The 20,878-nt window shown below is 54.9% G+C and overlaps 2 protein-coding genes across 2 annotated transcripts; one reads left to right on the top strand and one right to left on the bottom strand.

Moving 5' to 3' along the window:
* Window positions 1-1,125: 1,125 nt before the first annotated feature.
* On the top strand, window positions 1,126-15,880 carry LOC147645362 (bone morphogenetic protein 8B-like). The gene is made up of 7 exons (XM_086874706.1): window positions 1,126-1,534; window positions 8,441-8,633; window positions 10,226-10,374; window positions 10,921-11,115; window positions 11,661-11,740; window positions 12,243-12,353; window positions 14,244-15,880. The coding sequence occupies exons 1-7, from the start codon at window positions 1,126-1,128 to the stop codon at window positions 14,391-14,393; spliced, it is 1,287 nt and encodes a 428-aa protein (XP_086730832.1). The 3' UTR covers window positions 14,394-15,880.
* Window positions 15,881-17,885: 2,005 nt separating this feature from the next.
* Window positions 17,886-20,872, bottom strand: LOC111939153 (peptidyl-prolyl cis-trans isomerase E). The gene is made up of 10 exons (XM_086874707.1): window positions 20,831-20,872; window positions 20,661-20,759; window positions 20,501-20,544; window positions 19,983-20,009; window positions 19,731-19,812; window positions 19,513-19,613; window positions 19,280-19,403; window positions 18,920-19,105; window positions 18,271-18,413; window positions 17,886-18,174 (listed from the first exon to the last, which is right to left on the bottom strand). The coding sequence occupies exons 1-10, from the start codon at window positions 20,859-20,861 to the stop codon at window positions 18,106-18,108; spliced, it is 906 nt and encodes a 301-aa protein (XP_086730833.1). The 5' UTR covers window positions 20,862-20,872; the 3' UTR covers window positions 17,886-18,105.
* Window positions 20,873-20,878: the final 6 nt, after the last annotated feature.

The raw sequence follows: 20,878 nt of genomic DNA on the forward strand, positions 1-20,878 counted from the left end.
AAAATGAAACCCAGCAGGTGGAGGGGTGAGGGTGGGGATGTGGATGTGGGGGGAAGGGGTGCAAGGGGGTGTCCAAGAGTTGGGGTGGCCATGGGGGGGAGCGTCCCCAGGTGTGGATGGTCCCGGATTTGGGTGCCACTGAGGGTCCCTGGGTTTGGTTTGGTCAGAAGAGGGTGCCCAGCATCCCTAGGAATGGATTTCTGTGCATTTGTTGGCCCATGAGCCTGCAGGAGCATCCCCAGGAATGGATTTCCGTGCAGCAGGAGCATCCCTAGGGAGGGGTGCCCATGGTTTTGGCTGGGAGTGAGGGTGGGAGCTCATGGCTTTGGGTCCCCACGAGGATGAGCATCCCCAGGGATGATTTCCCATGAATTTGTGTCCCCACAGCTTTGGGAGCCCACGAGGATGAGCATCCCCAGGGACGAGTTCCCATGGATTTGTGTCCCCACAAGGATGAGCATCCCCAGGGATGATTTCCCATGGATTTGTGTTCCCACGAGGATGAGCATCCCCAGGGATGATTTCCCATGGATTTGGGTCCCCACAGCTTTGGGGCCCCACAAGGATGAGCATCCCCACGGACAAGTTCCCATGAATTTGTGTCCCCACAAGGATGAGCATCCCCAAGGATGATTTCCCATGGATTTGGGTCCCCACAGCTTTGTGTCCCCACGAGGATGAGCATCCCCAGGGATGATTTCCCATGAATTTGGGTCCCCATGAGGATGAGCATCCCCAGGGATGATTTCCCATGAATTTGGGTCCCCACAGCTTTGGGTCCCCACGAGGATGAGCATCCCCACGGGCAAGTTCCCATGAATTTGTGTCCCCACGAGGATGAGCATCCCCAGGGATGATTTCCCATGGATTTGTGTCCCCACGAGGATGAGCATCCCCAGGGATGATTTCCCATGGATTTGGCTCTCCGCGGCTCCCCGTGCCCACTGCCTCTCGTGCCCAGGGATGCTCCCGGAGCCTCCGGGCGGGGAGAGCCGGGGCGGTGCCGCTGCAGGACCGTCCCTTTCCCTCTCCCCGCCGGGGCGGGCCGGGGCCGGGGCCGGAGCCGGGGCCGTGCCGGTGCCCGGGGCCGCACCGGGCGGTGGGGCGGGGGGTCCCGGCGGTGCCATGGGGCTCGGGGCGGGCGGGGGGCGGCGTGGGGCCGTGGCGCTGCTGTGGCTGGCGGCCGTGCTGTGCCAGCTGGGCAGCGGCAGCGTCCTCCGCCGCCGGCTGCACTCGGCCGGGGTCCCGCAGCGGCGGCTGAGCGGCGGCGAGCGCCGGGATGTGCAGAGGGAGATCCTGGCCGTGCTGGGGCTGCCCGGCCGGCCCCGGCCCCGAGCCCCCTCCCGAGCCCCCGCCGCCGCCGCTCCGCTCTTCATGCTCGATCTGTACCACGCCGTGGCCGGCGAGGAGGAGGAGGAGGAGGGTGAGGAAGCGGCGGTGTCGCGGCCGGTGCTCACCGGGCTCAGCACGCAGAGCCCCCCGCCCGGCAGCGTGGTGAGCCGGGCAGACACCGTGGTCAGCCTCGTCAATATGGGTGAGAACCGCTGCGGGGCACCGGGGACACCGGGGGACACCGGGGGACACCGGGGGACACCGGGATGTGCGGGGCATCGGGAGGAGCGGAGCGCACAGGGGGTACCGGGGGGGACCCGGGCAGGATCCCGGCGGCACCGGGGGCATCGGGACCACCGGAGCGCCCCGGGAGTACCGGGAGGGGACACCGGGAGGGGACACCGGGAGGGGACACCGGGAGGGGACACCGGGAGCATCGGAGCGCACCGGAGCATGGGGAAGCACGGGAGCGCACCGGGACCATCCAGGAGGCTTAGGCAGGAGCGGAGGGACCGAGGGGACAAAAAGCAAACGGGAATGGAGCGGCAGGAGCCGGGAGGAGGCGGCGGCAAAGCCGGGAAGGCACCGAGGGGACAGCGGGGACCACGGGGCTGAGCTGAGCCCAGCCCGAACCCCTGCTCCGGGACCGGGACCGGCAGCTCCGAGCATCCCTCGGGCCCGGAGTGGTTTCTCTGGGCGTCCTTGCTCAAATAAGGAACTTTCTTGCCCAAAGTTAAGCTCAGAGCGGCTGTCAGGGACACGGTGGCTGTGAGGACACGGTGGGTGTGGGGGACACGGTGGGTGTCAGGGACACGGTGGGTGTCAGGGACACGGTGGGTGTGAGGACACGGTGGCTGTGAGGACACGGTGGCTGTGGGGGACACGGTGGCTGTGGGGGACACGGTGGCTGTGGGGACACGGTGGGTGTCAGGGACACGGTGGCTGTGGGGGACACGGTGGCTGTGGGGGACACGGTGACTGTGGGGGACACGGTGGGTGTGAGGGACACGGTGGGTGTCAGGGACACGGTGGCTGTGGGGGACAAGGTGGCTGTGAGGACACGGTGGGTGTGGGGGACACGGTGGGTGTCAGGGACACGGTGGCTGTGAGGACACGGTGGCTGTCAGGGACACGGTGGGTGTCAGGGACACGGTGGCTGTGGGGGACACGGTGGCTGTGGGGGACACGGTGACTGTGGGGGACACGGTGGGTGTGAGGGACACGGTGGCTGTGAGGGACACGGTGGGTGTGAGGACACGGTGGCTGTGGGGACACGGTGGGTGTCAGGGACACGGTGACTGTGGGGGACACGGTGGGTGTGAGGGACACGGTGGCTGTCAGGGACACGGTGGCTGTCAGGGACACGGTGGCCGTGGGGGACACGGTGGCCGTGGGGGACACGGTGGGTGTCAGGGACACGGTGGCTGTGGGGGACACGGTGGCTGTCAGGGACACGGTGGCTGTGAGGACACGGTGGGTGTGGGGGACACGGTGGGTGTCAGGGACACGGTGGCTGTGGGGGACACGGTGGCTGTCAGGGACACGGTGGCTGTGAGGACACGGTGGCTGTGGGGGACACGGTGGCTGTCAGGGACACGGTGGCTGTGGGGGACACGGTGGGTGTGAGGGACACGGTGGGTGTGAGGGACACGGTGGCTGTCAGGGACACGGTGGCTGTCAGGGACACGGTGGCTGTGGGGGACACGGTGGCTGTGGGGGACACGGTGGGTGTGAGGGACACGGTGGCTGTCAGGGACACGGTGGCTGTCAGGGACACGGTGGCCGTGGGGGACACGGTGGCCGTGGGGGACACGGTGGCCGTGGGGACACGGTGGGTGTGGGGGACACGGTGGGTGTCAGGGACACGGTGGCTGTGGGGACACGGTGGCTGTAGGGACACGGTGGCTGTGAGGACACGGTGGCTGTGAGGACACGGTGGCTGTCAGGGACACGGTGGCTGTGGGGACACGGTGGCTGTGGGGACACGGTGGGTGTGAGGGACACGGTGGCTGTGGGGGACACGGTGGCTGTCAGGGACACGGTGGCCGTGGGGGACACGGTGGCCGTGGGGACACGAGTGTTGGTGAAAGCGGCCGGGATGAATCCCAACTTCGTTTAAAAAGGAGAAATGGAGAAGGGGAATGTCCTGCAGCCAGGGCGAGCTGAGGGAGCCTCGCCCCCCGCCCCTCTCCCCATTTCAGTGGGCACAAGGTGGGGAGGGAAGGGGGCTGGACACAGCAGCGCTGGGAACAGCAGCAGGGTGACCCTGGACGGGAATCAGGGCTCCGAATAAAATCCTCCAGGCTGCTCGTTGCTGCTGGAATCCCGTCCAGCTCGTTGCCAGGCTCCAGCATCCCTGGTCTCTCCAGCCAGCTGCTGGAGCAGGCGTGGAGCTGTTCCCAGCATCTCGGGATGAGCCGAGTCCTCTCTCCGAGCAGGAGCTCCCAAGGCAGTGGGGTTTTCAGGCCGGGAGCTCGGCTGTGGAGCTGCTCCCTGCCCCTGCTCATCGCCTTCAGGGGTGTTTGGGTACCCCAAGCACAAAGTCCTCCCCAGCCTCTGAGGATGGGAGAATTGGAATTGGAGGATGGGAGGGGGATCTGCGCTCCTGGGAGGAGGTTTAGGTGAGGGAGGGGCTCCAGAGGTGCCTCTCACCCTTTCCTACACCCCCTGTACCCCGTGTGGGTGTGAGGAGTCTCCCTGGGACACACCCAGGAGCACCCACAGGTGCACCCAGCTCCCCTCCAGAGGCCTGAGGGAACTGCTGGAGCTCCTCATCCTGGGAAAGCTGGGAGCGATGGAGACAAAAAACTGAAACACCAAATCCCCTCAGCACTTGGGACAACACCCGAGCACCGAAATGGGATTTGAAACGGTCAGGGCTGATGGGTGGGATGTGCAGGGGAGCCTTTGGGAAGCGTCACTGTGGGTACAGGGGGGCACTGCCCCTTTCCCAGAGCTCCTGGAGTGGCCAGGAGAGTTGGGGAACCCAGCTCCAGCCTCCAATTTGAATGGCTTTGATTTCTGTGGCTCCATCAACCCCTTCATGTTAATTAAATAAGGTATTTTTTTTTTTTTTTTGTGGGAGAAGGCCAGCTCTCATTTGCATACAAAATTAGCTGCACAATTATCCTGATGGGACATGCAAATGGGGTGAAGGCCGTGCCCCATGGGGCACTCGGACCTCTCACCGTGTGAGCCCGGCTGTCGGCACAGCTCGTTCCTGGGAAGGGGGAATGCCAAAGCTCCCTGCAGCACAAACACGGCCCAGTTTGGGGGACAGGACAGCCAGGGGCACCCCCAGCTGCCTTTGGTGGTGCTGGATCTGCCCGTGCCACCCCTTTGGCTGCTCTGCAGTCAGGATAAAGCCTGACCTGGGATATTTCTGTGCCCCTGGGATGTTGGGTTTTTAAACTCGGGGTGAGGATGGGCTTTGGGATTTCTCCTCGGCTGTGAGTCATGGATGGATTACAGGGTGTAATCACGGAGCAGATTTGTGATGGGAAGGGGGAGAGGACACTCACAGCATTCCCGAGCTCCCCAGGACACACATCCCCCCTTTCCCTCCTGGCATCTCTGGCTCCTGATCCATTGGAAGATGGCCCTTCCCATAGCAAAGGGTCAGAATTAGATGATTTTTAGGGTTCCTTCCAACCCAAAGCAGTGTGTGATTCCATGTTTCAGATGACAAACACCTTCCTGGAAAATCCAGGGAGCAGCGGGGAGGAATGCAGGACACAAACAAAAACCAGCCACAGCACCCCAGGAGCTTCAGGGAAGCACAAGCGTGGGGTGGGAGCTCGGGGCAGCCTCTTTAATTGAATTTCAGGAGTTGGGTTGTGCTCCACGCTGGGAGTTCATCACCCACTGCCCTCGCCCCCACACAATTCCCACTGAAATCCAGCTGGCTCAGGATTTCCCCAGCCCTGGCTTCATTCTGCAGCAATTTCAGCCTCCACTTCTGTCCATCCACCCCAGAGCAGCCTGTGCTGGGGTGTCAGTGCCCTGTGTGAACCCCTCTGCGTGTGTTTGAATGGGAAAAGCTCCCAGATAAACCCCTGGGATCCACCTGTGTGTAGGGCAGGGGCCAGGGCTGTGTCCCGGGACTGGGGGTGTGCAGAGCTGGCCCCGTGTCCTGCTCATCCCAGGAGAAAGAAGGAAGCACTCACGAGCCAAAACCTGGGAGTTTCGTCTTGGGATAACTCCTAAACCCCTCCCCACTCCAAAAAGCCTCCAGAGCTTATTTTTTCCTAGTGAAGGACAGCATCTTCCCTGCATCTCCTTTAAACCTATTTTGGGACCCAGAGCACTTGATGTGGTTGAATATCCTGGCATTTCCTTTTAATTTGGTGTCTGAAATGATGATGGGGACCCATCGGGAGCAGCCAGGACCGGTAATTACGACTGATGCGCAGTTTATAGAAGCACAGAAAGCGCACAAGAATAACCTGGGGGAGCAGGAGGAAAGGGTGGGATCTGGGAACAGCCCCAGGGTTGTTTCTATCGGTGTAAAATCATTTTTAGATGATTTTTTGGGGAGCAGGAGGAAGGTGGGATCTGGGAACAGGTCTGGGAATGCTCAGGGAGACACCAGGAGGCTCAGCTGGGATGGAGCTGGCTGGGGGAACGGCCCCAGGGTTGTTTCTATCGGTGTAAAATCATTTTTAGATGATTTTTTGGGGAGCAGGAGGAAGGTGGGATCTGGGAACAGGTCTGGGAATGCTCAGGGAGACACCAGGAGGCTCAGCTGGGATGGAGCTGGCTGGGGGAACGGCCCCAGGGTTGTTTCTATTGGTGTAAAATCATTTTTAGATGATTTTTTGGGGGGTGATGGGAGCGCAGAGCACAGTGGGGAACATTCAGCTCCAGGGGGAGATGCAGCAGCTCCTGGGGATGATGCCAAAGGAGGGGGAAAAGGAGAGCAAAGCGCTTGGGTTGGGCTTTTTTGGTGCGTCTCCTCTGCAATCCGGATAATCCGCCCACAGATAATTGAGGGTTGGTGGTGTGGCTGAGTCAACCCGAATCGGGGGCAGGTTCCCAGGCACCCTGGGCTCCCCAAAGCAGCCAGGGGGGCACCTCCAGCACACCCCCAGCAGGGTCTGAGCACCCACGGCTCCTCTGGGAGCTGCAGGGTTCTCATTTCACAAACATTTTTATTTTAGCGGTGCTGGAGCCTCTCCAAGTCTGTGGGACAGAGCGGGGAAGCTTCTCCCTCTGTTCTCTCCCCTCCAAAGGGGTTCCCTTTGCTTCTCCCTGCAGGAGCAGAGGATTCAGGGATTCCATCCCAAGCACAGGTTGCTGCCAGCTTGTTTGGTTCATCAAGGAGCTCAGCTAATTGCAGCCCTTTTAGCATTTCTCCAACTGCTGAGGTGTCCCTGGGCTCCCTTCCCCACCAAACCCCCTCCTCTGCCTTCATCATCCCTGGGCCCCTCCATCACCTCCACAGCCACAGGAAATTTTAATAAATAATTTTAGCCGAGGTTTTCACTCCTTTCTAGGGATAAAAATCAATTTTTTGGCTTTTTTTTTATCTGAGGTGGGGTCTCCATGACCTCCTTGGCTCTGACAATAAAATCCCCCCCCCCAAAAAAACACCTGGGTCAGAGCTACAGCCAAAGATTTTGGGGTCACCCAAGGGGACACCACTCTGTACCTGAGGATCATCCATGGGATAAACACCGGGGTTTATCAATGCTAAAAAAAACAGAGGTGCTTTTTTGGGGGGGAATTCAGGGATTTTGTGAGCGCCACAAGGCCTCGGCAGCACCAATAATCCAGGGAGAATAAAACCACCCTGCCATGGGACAGTGGATAAAATGGAAAAGAGGGGTTGGAGAGGGTTTGGGGGGCTCTGTGTCCCCCCAAAAAGGGGGGCAGGACCCCAGAGCATCCTCCTGCTGCCGCTGGCAGCCGCCCCGCCGGAGCAGGAAGCGCTCTCCGCATCCGCCCTGCCCTGGGCTTTTTTTAAATCACAACTTGTGGTGAGGCCAGGAGCTGGAGGGAATGTGGGATCTGACCAAAAAAAAAAAGAAAAAAAAATTTAAAAGGGGTAAAAAAATAAAAAAAAAGGATAAAAGAAGAAGAAGAAGAAGAAGGAAAAAGAACTTGTTTTTTTTTTAATTTACTTGTGTAAGTAAAATCTCAGTGTTGGGTTTGGAGGGATGCGCTGCTCCCTCTGTATAAATGGGAATGGAAAGCTTATGGTGGATTAAATTTGGGATATTTCCCCCCTGGAATTAGTTAAAAAATGCATTTAAAAGGTTTATTTTTGATTTAGTTGGTTATTTGTTTTAAAAGCAAGCACCAGGTCAAATTGCTTTTGCGCCTGAAGCAGGAGAAGCTTTAGTCACATTTGAATCATATTTAATCATAAACTTTAATTATAGCCAGGAAGATTGGGATATTTTTAAAGAACAATTTGATGCAAATAATTTGCACATTAGCAAAACTGTGGGGGCTGCATTACCATAGGGAAGGAAGGTTCATTCTTTAAGGACAAACAGAATAAAATCAGATTTTTCCTGTCCCAGTGTGATGGAGAAATTTTTCAGGAAAAAGGGAGGATAAAAAAATCTGATTTTTTACAGATCACTGACCTGATAATCCCCCCCAACTCCCCAGAAACACACAGGCTGAAAATCTTTAATTGTGGATAAATTTTTACTCGTGGACAAATCTTTACTTGTGGCCTGTGATGATGGCTCTGATGAGCCTTGTCTGCTACAAGAAAAGTTTGGAAAACCCCAATTCCTGCTCCAGATGGTTCTGCTGACCCCCAAAAACTCAAATTTTTGCATTTTTCGCCTCATGATGAGGCACAAAATGCTGCAGCCCCTAAAGCACAGCACAATCCCTGTGCTCCTGCAATAGCCAGCGTTTGTGCTTTTTATTTAAATTTAAATTATTTTAATATTAATAAGGGCTGGGAGAAGAAGCTGGTGGGTTTACAGCAAAATAAATGGCAGAAATAAAAGAGGCTGCACCCAGATTTAAACTCTCAGGAGCCGGGAATTTCCCAGCAGCTCAAAACCAGCAGGTTTCTCCCCAAAATCCGTCTCGGTGGAGCTGGGGAGGTTCCAGGCTGGGATCCCTGACGCGTTTTGTTCCTCAGTGGAGCAGGACCGGGACCTGTTCTCGCCCAAGCCCTACTGGAAGGAGTTCAGGTTCGACCTGACCCAGGTGCCGGTGGGAGAGGCCGTGACGGCCGCGGAATTCCGCATCTACAAAAGCCGCGGTGCTCCCAGGCACGCCAACAGCAGCCTCCACCTCAGCATCTACGAGGTGGATCCCCAAAATTCCAACAGGTGATGGGCTGGGGAGGGCGGGAATGAGGATGAGTGCGGTGGGAGTGGGGAGGAAGGGGGTGGGAGGGGGTAGGGCAGGAGGAGGAGGGGTGTGGGGTGGTGGGATGGGGTGGGGAGGATGGGAATGGGGCTCGGGATGAAGATGATGGGGGTGGAAGAGGGGATGGAGGTGAAGATGATAGGAATGGGGATGAAGATGATGGGAGTGGGGATGATGGGGATGAAGATGATGGGGATGAAGATGATGGGGATGAAGATGATGGGGATGAAGATGATGGAAATGGGGATGAAGATGATGGGAATGAGGATGAAGATGATGGGGATGAAGATGATGGGAATGGGGATGAAGATGATGGGGATGAAGATGATGGGAATGAGGATGAAGATGATGGGGATGAAGATGATGGAAATGGGGATGAAGATGATGGGGATGAAGATGATGGAAATGGGGATGAAGATGATGGAAATGGGGATGAAGATGATGGGAATGGGGGTGAAGATGGGAATGAAGATGAAGATGATGGGGATGGGGATGAAGATGATGGGGATGAAGATGATGGGAATGGGAATGAAGATGATGGGGATGGGGATGAAGATGATGAGGATGGGGATGAAGATGATGGGAATGGGGATGAAGATGATGGGGATGAAGATGATGGGAATGGGAATGAAGATGATGGGGATGAAGAAGATGGGAATGGGGATGAAGATGATGGGAATGGGGGTGAAGATGATGGGGATGAAGATGATGGAAATGGGGATGAAGATGATGGGAATGGGGATGAAGATGATGGAAATGAGGATGAAGATGATGGGGATGAAGATGATGGAAATGGGGATGAAGATGATGGGGATGAAGATGATGGAAATGGGGATGAAGATGATGGGGATGAAGATGATGGGAATGGGGGTGAAGATGGGAATGAAGATGAAGATGATGGGAATGGGGATGAAGATGATGGGGATGAAGATGATGGGAATGGGAATGAAGATGATGGGGATGGGGATGAAGATGATGAGGATGGGGATGAAGATGATGGGAATGGGGATGAAGATGATGGGGATGAAGATGATGGGAATGGGAATGAAGATGATGGGGATGAAGAAGATGGGAATGGGGATGAAGATGATGGGAATGGGGGTGAAGATGATGGGGATGAAGATGATGGAAATGGGGATGAAGATGATGGGGATGAAGATGATGGGAATGGGGATGAAGATGATGGGGATGAAGATGATGGGAATGGGGGTGAAGATGGGAATGAATAGAAGATGATGAGGATGGGATGTAGATGATGGGGATGGGGATGAAGATGATGGGGATGAAGATGATGAGGATGGAGACAGGAATGGGGACCAGCTCCCGGCTTTCCCACCCCGGCCGAGGCAGCAGCGCCGTGTCCAGCTGCTCCCACAGGGCTGTGCCCCACCCTGGCATCTCCAGCTGGACGTGGAGGGAGCTTTTCCCAGGACACCCCCGTGGTGTCCAGCACCAAGAGCAGGGATCTGTCCGGACACAGCTCCCAGGAGTCGTTTCCATTCATTATCCTGGTGCTGTTACTCACCTGCTCCTTCTCCCCCTGTTCCTGCAGGGAATCCGACCTGTTCCTGCTGGATGTGCAGGACCTGCGTGCTGGGACAGAGGGCTGGCTGGTGTTTGATGTCACAGCCGCCAGCAACCACTGGTCAGGGGATCAGAAACACCACCTGGGGCTGCGGCTCTACGTGGAGACAGACGATGGTGAGTGTGTTGGACCTGCCTGCAGCCTTTGGGGCCAAATTCCCAGGAATTGGAGTCCTCTCAGCGCCGTGGGAGGTGGGAGGGGGTGGGCTTGATCTCAGAGCAATTTTAAACTTCCAGCTGTGATGAATGCCAGCAGTCCGGGTTTGTAGGTTCTGTACATGGACTGTAATTAACCCCATTAATGAACTCGTTACCTGGAGGGATCCTCTGTGTGTGTGGCAGAGGATTAACCCTCTTTTCCCCACGGGATTAAATCTGCTCCAGCCTTTTCCAGGTGGGAAGGCAGGCAAGGAGCAGCTCCTCTTCCATGGGAGGAGGAATCACAGCCAGGAACGCCCCATCCATTCCTTTCCCTCCACAGAAAATCGGTTTTAATCCTTGAACAGCCCCATTGGGTGCTGGAACAGAATCCTCAGGGGGCTCCAACCCCTTGGGGAGCCAAAACCGCAGCTCCTGCTGTGAATTCCCTGCATTTCCAATCTCTGCTTTAACCAAACGAGTTCTGTTTGAGGACAAAGCCACCCACGGTCGTGTCCCCCGCAGGGCACAGCGTGGATCCGGGCTCGGCCGGGCTCCTGGGGCGCCGGGGACCCCGCTCCAAGCAGCCCTTCATGGTGACATTCTCCCGAGCCAGCCCCAGCCCTGGCCGTGTCACACGAGCGGCCAGACCCCCGAGGAGGCGGCAACACAAGAAATCCAATGACCTCCCCCACCCAAACAAGCTCCCGGGAATTTTTGGTGAGGTGTTTTCTGGAGGAGGAGGAGGGATCCCTATGGAGAACACGAGGCTCTGCTTGTCAGCACCTTGAAATCCCAATTTTTGGCCCAAGGGAAAGGGAGGTTTGGGAGGTGCAGAGAGGGTTTGGGTTGGATGCCCTCAAGGAAATGGCGTGAGCATGTCAGGATTACTGAATATTGGAATTTTTGCCTCATTGCCCTTGGCTTCGGAGCCCTGGGAAGGTGTCACAGCTCCAGAAAGCTCAGGCAGGAGGGGAACAGGAAGGCCCTGAAAGCAGGGAGTTTGGGAAACCCTCAAAGTGAGCATAGCTGGGGTTTATCCCTTCCAAGGCAGAATTCCTTCATCCCAGTATTGGAATATCTATTGACAGGCGTGTCTGGAGCTGCTTTTCCCTTCCTGCAGCAGCAAATGCTCCCCTGCTTTGGTTCTCCTGGCTAACCCCAATCCCAGGGGTTGTATCCAACCTCCTCAGAGGGGGATGAGTGCAGGGGAAGGGTGGGATGGGGGTTCCAGAGCTGAAATTCCGTGTCCCCTTTCCCCACAGACGATGTCCACGCCACAGACGGGCGGCAGGTCTGCCGGCGCCACGAGCTCTACGTCAGCTTCCAGGACCTCGGCTGGCTGGTACTTGTCTGCTGGGAGAAGTAAATGACCCAAAAAAACCCCTCCATCATTCCATTCCCCTGTCCTGGGCTGGATTCTCCTGCCTGTGAAACCCTCCCGGGAGCTGGGAAGGCAAACGTGAACTGCCACAACCCCAAACCCCACGGGTGACCCCCAACAACTCATGGCTCGGTCCAAAAAACCAAAAAAACCCGTGGCTCAGTCCAAAAAATCCAAATAAACCCATGGCTCGGTCCAAAAAATCCAAATAAACCCATGGCTCGGTCCAAAAAATCCAAATAAACCCATGGCTTGGTCAAAAATATCCAAATAAACCCATGGCTTGGTCAAAAATATCCAAATAAACCCATGGCTCGGTCCAAAAAATCCAAATAAAGCCTTGCTGCTGGCACAGCCACGCGGGGAGGAGGTGGCCGAGCTGTTTGTGCAGGTGGGGAATGGATGAGTGGGCACAGAAAGGTGAAGCCCTGGGTGTAATCCCATTTTATTTTTGGTTTTGCAGGACTGGGTGATCGCTCCGCAGGGATACTCGGCCTATTACTGCGAGGGGGAGTGTGCATTCCCGCTGGACTCCTGCATGAACGCCACCAACCACGCCATCCTGCAGTCCCTGGTGAGTGCAGCCCCCCGGGGGGGCCTGCAGGGTCCTGGGGGGCGCCCAGAGCCCGGCAGTGCCTGAGGAGGAGCTGGGAATTGGGGATGAGGCAGCTGGGGGTGAGCGTGGGGAGGGTGGGAGGGTGGGGTCCTGGCTGAAATAAAGAATGGGTGGGTGCATGCACAGCTGGGTGGGTCCATGCACAGCTGGATGGGTCCATGCACAGCTGGGTGGGTCCATGCAGAGCTGGGTGCATGCATAGCTGGACAAGTCTGTGCACAGCTGGATGGGTCCATGCACAGCTGGGTGGTTCCATGCACAGCTGGATGGGTGCATGCACAGCTGGGTCCATGCATAGCTGAGAGGATGCATGCACATCTGGCTGGGTCTATGCACAGCTGGTTGGTGCATGCACAGCTGGATGGGTGCATGCACAGCTGGATGGGTGCATGCACAGCTGGGTCTATGCACAGCTGGGTCAGTGCATGCACAGCTGGCTGGGTGCTCACACATCTGGATGGCTGCTCACAGACTGGCCCTGCCCCAGGCTCACAGCAGGCTCCAATATGGAATTTCAGGGCATTCATGGAGAGACCCAGAGTGAGGGCACAAATCCCCATCCCTCCTCCTCAAGCAGGAGGGTGCAAGAGCGGGATTTTGTCATTCCAGAGCTCCCTCACCTCTCCATCTTCTGACTGACACAGTTCCACAGCAGCTGGGGCAAAACTGACGGTCTCTAACAGCTTAATGGCACCCCTGGCAGCGAGCTGGGGAGGCAGGGACAAGCCCAGGGCACACCAGAGCACCCCTGCTCTTCCCAAAAATTCTCCTTCTCATCCCTGCATCTCCTCTCCAGCTGTTCCCAAGGCTTTATCCACATCCAAACCTTGGGCTCAGCATATTCCGAGTGCAAGAAAGCTTTAATGCCTCGGGTTTTTTTGTTGTTTTTGTTTTTTCTTTTTCCCAAACCCACCCCACATCCCAGCCAGCGTTTTAATTTCTGGAATTTCCTGCCCTGTGAGTGTTTGGTTTCCCAATGGCAGAGCCAGCCCGGCTCCGGTGCTCGCGGTTAATTACAGGGAGCGCCGAGCCCTCGGCCCAGCCTTTGAAGGTGTCGCCTGGCGAGGTTTAATTTTGACATAACGAAGCTTCCAGAGCCCATCCGAGGGTTGAGAACCATCCTGGAAGCAGCAGGGAGGGGCCTTTCCCCCCCTTTACACCCCCCATCACCCCTAAACCCAGCGCTGCTCCCAAAACGGAGCAGGATGTGAATCACCTGGATCCTTCTGGGAAGCGCCAGGGCAAAGGCGGCCACGGAGCCGTGCCAGCCCCAGGCTGAGCTGCAAATAGCAGGGTTGGACAGCAAAAACACCGGACTTCCGAGCTGGGAGAGCTCGGCTGGCCCTGCCATAAATTAATCGCACATGTCGGGGCAGCCAGCGTCCTTCCAGCGCGCCTCCGGCTGCTGCCCTGCGGGAAAACACCAGATTGAGGAGAGCCCCGAGCAGGGGAGAACCATCCAGAAGCGACAGCCGTGCTCACAGAGGTGCTGTGCTGTTTGGGTTTTAGGTTTGGGGTGGAGAATCTCTGTTGGAACGACACCCAGCGCTGGAGCCTGACCCGTGCTGTGCTGATTTATGGGGGTTTTTTTAGTCATTTGTCTATTTTTGTGAGAAAAAGGGCCCTGAAATCCCAAATTAATGAAGGGGCTGCCTGGCCCACGCAGTGCCGTGAGCCCTGATCCAACATAAACCGCAGCAGGGACTGCCTGCAGTTTAGAATAAATATTTTTGCAGAAAGATGGAAATAATCCCCCCATTCACCCAGGGTTTTTAGGTCGGTTTGACGCTTTTTCTGTTGCCTGGAGCCACGTTTGCTGGGGCTGACGGGCTCCATCCATCCCCCCAGGTCCACCTGATGAAGCCTGAGGCCGTGCCCAAGGCGTGCTGTGCCCCCACCAAGCTCAGCGCCACCTCTGTCCTCTACTACGACAGCAACAACAACGTCATCCTCAAGAAACATCGGAACATGGTGGTGAAATCCTGCGGCTGCCACTGATGGACAGGTCCCACCGCCATCCCTGGGTGTCCCATTGTCACCCCTGAGTGTCCTATTGTCACCCCTGGGTGTCCCATTGCCATCCCTGGGTGTCCTATTGTCACCCCTGGGTGTCCCATTCCCATCCCTGGATGTCCCATTCCCATTCCTGGATGTCCCATTCCCACCCCTGAGTGTCCCATCGTCACCCCTGAGTGTCCCATTCGCACCCCTGGATGTCCCATTGTCACCCTTCAGTGTCCCACTGCCATCCCTGGATGTCCCATTGCCATCGCTGGGTGTCCCATTGTCACCCCTGGATGTCCCATTCCCATTCCTGGATGTCCCATTGCCACCCCTCAGTGTCCCATTGTCACCCCTGGATGTCCCATTCCCATTCCTGGATGTCCCATTGCCACCTCTCAGTGTCCCATTGTCACCCCTGGATGTCCCATTGTCACCCCTGGGTGTCCCACTGCCATCCCTCAGTGTCCCATTGCCACCCCTGGGTGTCCCACTGTCACCCCTCAGTGTCCCATTCCCACCCCTGAGTGTCCCATTCCCATCCCTGGATGTCCCATTCCCATCCCTGGATGTCCCATTCCCACCCCTGGGTGTCCCATTCCCATCCCTGTGTGTCCCATTGTCATCCCTGGATGTCCCATTGCCACCCCTGAGTGTCCCATTGTCACCCCTCAGTGTCTCATTGTCACCCCTCAGTGTCCCATTGTCACCCCTGGATGTCCCATTCCCACCCTGAGTGTCCCACTGCCATCCCTCAGTGTCCCATTGCCACCCCTGGATGTCCCATTGTCACCCCTCAGTGTCCCATTCCCACACCTGAGTGTCCCATTGTCACCCCTGAGTGTCCCATCGTCACCCCTGAGTGTCCCATTGTCACCCCTGAGTGTCCCATTGTCACCCCTGGATGTCCCATTGTCACCCCTGGATGTCCCCTCCCATTCCCACCCAACCAATGTCACCCTGGGGTTCTGCTGCCTGCTTAGAGGAGCTTTGTGGGCTGCATCACAACAAATTAATAACAATAACAATAATAAAACCCAAAAATAAACCCCTCCCACCCCTTTCTAGAAGTGGATGTAAATAATACAAATCTTCCTTTCTCTCCTCCTGCTCGATGAGACACATAGGTATACACAAACATATATATATTTATATAGGAAAAAGAGGATTTTGGGCTGATTCTGTTTTATCTGTGACTGATTTATCTTTAAAAAGGCAGTTTTGGGGTGGGGGAAGCATCATCCAGGTTTTTCTGGGACTGAGCTGTTTCTATCTGTGCATTTCTCCACTGACCCACCCCTACCCGAGTGCTTTTAATTCCCTTAATGAAAATATCATCAGCCAATTAAGCAGCTGGCTGACTAAACCCCTCCTGTTTACCCAAAGTTCACCTAACTCTGCCAGTTGGAAAAAAAAAAAAAATTAAAATATCCATATTGAGCTGCAGCACTGTTATAAAATAAACGCAAAGTTTGGAAAGTAAATACGGAGTTTCTCTTGCTCTTTGTTTTTTAATGTCACAGCACAACAGGGCTCTGTTCACAGGGCATTTTGCAATGAAAAAAATACTCAGAATTGGCTAAAATTGGAGCTTTTTGCTTGAAAATGAGCCCTGATGTGAGTTTTAGGTCAGGCTGTGCCCATCCCATGGGCTCCCAGCAGGGCTGCCAGTCCCAGGCAGCTTCCCCAAGCTATTTGCACAATTCAATTATTTATTTGCTCTGATTTTAAAAGGAAAAAGCCTGTCCTGGTTCTCAGCTCAGCTACCTGGGGAACCTTACATCAATAAATAAGGAAAGAACCTGGCACAGTCGGGGGAAAAAATCCCAATAACGCCACCAAAATAAGAAAGATTTGCTGACTTTAAAATGTGGGATTTGAACAAAAAGAGGAAAGGGGAAAGGGGAAGCTGGGCTGGAATCACATCCTTGCATCTCACTTTGTTTCAGCTTTAGGACAATGCACAGTGAAAAGCAGGCAGTGGAAAAAAGCAACCCTTATGGAACTATCCCTTATGGAAATATTCCTTATGGAAATATTCCTTATGGAACTATTCCTTATGGAACTATCCCTTATGGAAATATTCTTTATGGAAATATTCCTTGTGGAAATATTCCTTGTGTAACTATTCCTTGTGGAAATATTCCTTGTGGAAATATTCCTTGTGGAACTATCCCTTATGGAAATATTCTTTATGGAAATATTCCTTGTGGAAATACTCCTTGTGGAACTATGGAAATATTCTTTATGGAAATATTCCTTGTGGAAATATTCCTTGTGTAACTATTCCTTGTGGAAATATTCCTTGTGGAAATATTCCTTGTGGAACTATCCCTTATGGAAATATTCTTTATGGAAATATTCCTTGTGGAAATACTCCTTGTGGAACTATTCCTTATGGAAATATTCCTTATGGAAATATTCCCTATGGAACTATCCCTTATGGAAATATTCCTTATGGAAATATTCCTTATGGAAATATTCCTTGTGGAAATATTCCTTATGGAACTATTCCTTGTGGAAATATTCCTTATGGAACTATCCCTTATGGAAATATTCCTTATGGAAATATTCCTTATGGAAATATTCCTTGTGGAAATATTCCTTATGGAACTATTCCTTGTGGAAATATTCCTTATGGAACTATCCCTTATGGAAATATTCCTTGTGGAAATATTCCTTGTGGAAATATTCCTTATGGAACTATCCCTTATGGAAATATTCCTTGTGGAAATATTCCTTGTGGAAATATTCCTTATGGAACTATCCCTTATGGAACTATTCCTTATGGAACTATCCCTTATGGAAATATTCCTTATGGAAATATTCATTGTGGAACTATTCCTTATGGAACTATTCCTTATGGAACTATTCCTTATGGAACTATTCCTTATGGAAAAGCAGCAGTCCTGACTTGTGAGGGGCTGGCCAAACCCCAAATCCCCAGTGGCACAAGCACTTCCAAACATCCCCAAAATCCAAAAATCAGCTCTTCCTCTCCAAAATCCAAAAATCAAATTTTTCTCTCCACCCCAGCAGCCTCACCCCCCCTTGCCAATACCTGCACCAGCTCAGAACCTAACATCCCTTCTGGAATTTCACAGGAAAGCCCAAATCCATCCTGGTCACCCTGAAGGGCAAAGCCCACCACAGGAACCATAAATCCATGTGTTTTATCCCACCCTGCATCCCTCATTTCCTGGTGCTCCTTGTCCTGACCGTGTTCTCCAGGCAGGGATGGGGATGGGGCTGGACCAGGTTTCCCAGCAGGAGGACCTGCCTCCCTCTGCTGCTGGAAAAGGACACTACAAAGCCAAAAAAGGCCTCCAGGAGATGCTGCTACACCCACAGGAGGTTCAGCTCTGCTCTTCTCCCCCTGGCACTGCTTGCAGGATTCACCTTCCCCTGGATGCAGGATTTAGGCACGGGATTGATGAAGATGAGGGCAAGCACAAAAACCAGAAAAAGCATCTCCAGCCAGGCCCTCAGTATTTTTAAAACTAGGTTTTATTTTTACCAAACATAATTTATTTTTTTTTCCCAGAACACGGCAGCAGGACCAGCCCAGCCCTGCTCAGGCAGCAGATATCCTTCCCAGGAAGGATAAATCCTGCCCACAGGAATATTTGGAGGAAAGCTGCAGGATGGGCAGTGCTGGGGGTCCCTGGGGTGTCCCTGTCCCTCCATCCAGCCCCTCCAAGCACCGAGCTCACGGGCACTCCCCGCAGTCCGAGATGATCACCTTCTGCTTCGGCTTCCCATCTTTGGTGCCCTGAGCCTTGGGGAAAAGAGAGCAGCAGGAATTGCAGGCACTAATCCTCAGGGCAGGAAAGGGAGAGGGCTCTGCCCCCAGCACGCCCCTGCCCTCACCTACCTCGATCTCCCGCACCACATCCATGCCCTCCGTCACCTCCCCGAACACCACGTGCTTCCCGTCCAGCCAGTCTGTCTTGTCACAGGTGATGAAGAACTGGGAGCCATTGGTGTTTGGGCCAGAGTTTGCCATGGACACCATCCCTGGGATCAGGGACAGCAGAATTATGGATGAGCACAGGAGCAGCCCAGCCCCATTCCCATGTCCCACAAAAAGCTGCCGGGCTCAGGGGAGCTGCTGGATATCAAAATCCACAGAAACTACTGGAAATCAATTATGCTTGCAAGTGTGAAAGACACTCAGCTATTTTTATTTTCCTTAACAACAAAGCTGTTTGTATGGAGATAAACCTGCTTGCTTGCTCCTGCCTCTCACAGTCATGCTGTGACATTCCTTGGTTAAAATCAAGCAGGAAAAGCAGCTTTCAAATTGTTTTTCCTTTATGGAATACTGTAAATAAAGTGGATGGAGAGGGAATGATGCACTTCTGCTTGGTGAGATGAGGGTCTGAACGTGACAGAAGAATCTGGTCAATGTAGATTATAATAATTATAATTATAATTATAATTCAGGGCTGATGGTATCAACACAGCCCGAATGTGATCCCTAGATGATGCTGAGCCATTTCCTCTCCTGGAGATGGCTTTACCTGGCCCTGTGTGCTTGAGGATGAAGTTTTCATCATCAAACTTCTTTCCATAGATGGATTTGCCACCAGTGCCGTTGTGGTTGGTGAAGTCTCCGGCCTGGCACATGAACTGGGGGATGATGCGGTGGAAGCTGCTGCCTTTGAAGCCAAATCCTTTCTCGTGGGTGCAGAGGCAGCGGAAATTCTCTGTGTAGGGGGAGAAAGGGGGGGGTGAGAGCTGTGCCACCCTGGGAGGCAGCAGCAGGAGGAGGAGAAGGAGGAGGAGGAGGAGGAGGAGGAGGAGGAGGAGGAGGAGGAGGAGGAGGAGGAGGAGGAGGAGGAGGAGGAGGAGGAGGAGGAGGAAGAGGAGGTGCTCCTCACCCGCGGTCATGGGCACCACGTCGGAGCGCAGCAGGATCCGCAGCCGCCCCGCGGGTTTGTTCCCGATCTTGATGTCCATGTAAACCTGGGGGTTGACCCGGGATTTCTTGGCAGGAGGCTCGTCCTGGGCAGGAAAAGAATGAAAAGCAAGTTGAGGTGACGTTTCTCTGCTCTGCCTCCAGCTCTGCATTCTCATCCTTTGGGATGCGGATGGCTCTGGGTGGTTTTCCTACCTCCTGTGCCTCTGCTTTGGGGGCCTCTGCTCCTCCCTCCTCCTTGTTCTCCTCCAAAGTCTTCCCTGAAAACTTCTTCAGCCACTCATCATCTGACCAGACTGTGGCCACAAGAGGAAAGGTCAGAGCACAGGAATTGACCCTGTGCTTACGAGCTGTGTCCCTTCATGAGCACGGAGCTCCGAGCAGCCCCAGCCACGTTCTGCTCCCCAGCTCACCAGGCCTGGATGATCCTTCTTTAATCCTCATGGGTTTGGCCAGGTTCACACGGATTGTCCTGCCAAAGAGCTCGGACTCGTTCTGCAGAGGGGGAGAAAAGCACAAAACAGCCCACCTAAAGGTATAAAACCAGCGTGCCCCCCAAAGCCCTGCAGAGCTCAGAGGACAGAGCTCGTGCTCTCCCTGCAGCCCACCCAGGGCAGCAAAGCCACACATGGAACAGGGAGCAGGAGCGGGAGCAGGGTCCATACCATGTTGTCAATGGCTGCTGCTGCATCCTGCCCAAAAAAATCCAAATAAAATCATTATTAACATTCATTCTCAAGGCCCAGCATAGCCAGGTCCCAGCAGCTCTTTATAAAAAGACAACTGCCAGGTTTTCCTAAACCTCATCTCTCCCAGGGATGTATGAACTGATGGGTTTTGTAAAAGCCATATCCAAACCCGTCCATGTGGGTCTCAACTTCCAACAACCCACTCACCCCTCGTAGTTAAGATGCTTTATTGCTGCCATGAGCATTTGGGAGAGGAGAGATTTGTGCATGAAGCCCAGGACAGATGTAAGAGGACAAATACAGAAACTGAGAAACCCGGCCAGGGGAGCAGTTTGGGCTGGAAACAGGAAAAGTGGGAACTTCAGCCCATGAGAAAATGGGAAAAATGGGAACCTGGAAGAGCAGCACAACATCTGAACGCTGTGGTGGGTAACCCACACCCGATTTCATCCCAAAACGCCAAGGGGAGCGAATGGCTCAAGCCGGTTCCTCACCTCTGCCAGCTCGAACTCCACGAAGGCGAATCCCCGGTGCTTTTCTGCAGGGAGGGGAGCGGGGGCTCAGGGCCAGCACGGACACATCGGTCCCACGGGCTGGCCCCGGGCAAACCTCCCCGAGCCAACCCCGCGCCCCGGGGATGCTCCAGGCACGCACCGGTCTCGTAATCCAGCGGGATCTGGATGTCGGTGATGTCTCCGAAGGGGATGAAGGCGGCGTGCAGAACCTTCTCGTCCACCTCCTCGGCCAGCCCGCCTGCGGGGCGGCCAGCGGTCACCGGGCACCGCCGGCAGCCCCTCGGGGGTCCCCCCAGCCCGGCCACTCACCCACGTACAGCACCCGCTTGGTGGCCGCCATCGCGCCCCGTTCCCCCG

The sequence above is a fragment of the Cyanistes caeruleus genome, unplaced genomic scaffold (assembly GCF_971803275.1).
Source record: "Cyanistes caeruleus unplaced genomic scaffold, bCyaCae1.hap1.1 HAP1_SCAFFOLD_485, whole genome shotgun sequence".
NCBI classification, from domain to species: domain Eukaryota; kingdom Metazoa; phylum Chordata; class Aves; order Passeriformes; family Paridae; genus Cyanistes; species Cyanistes caeruleus.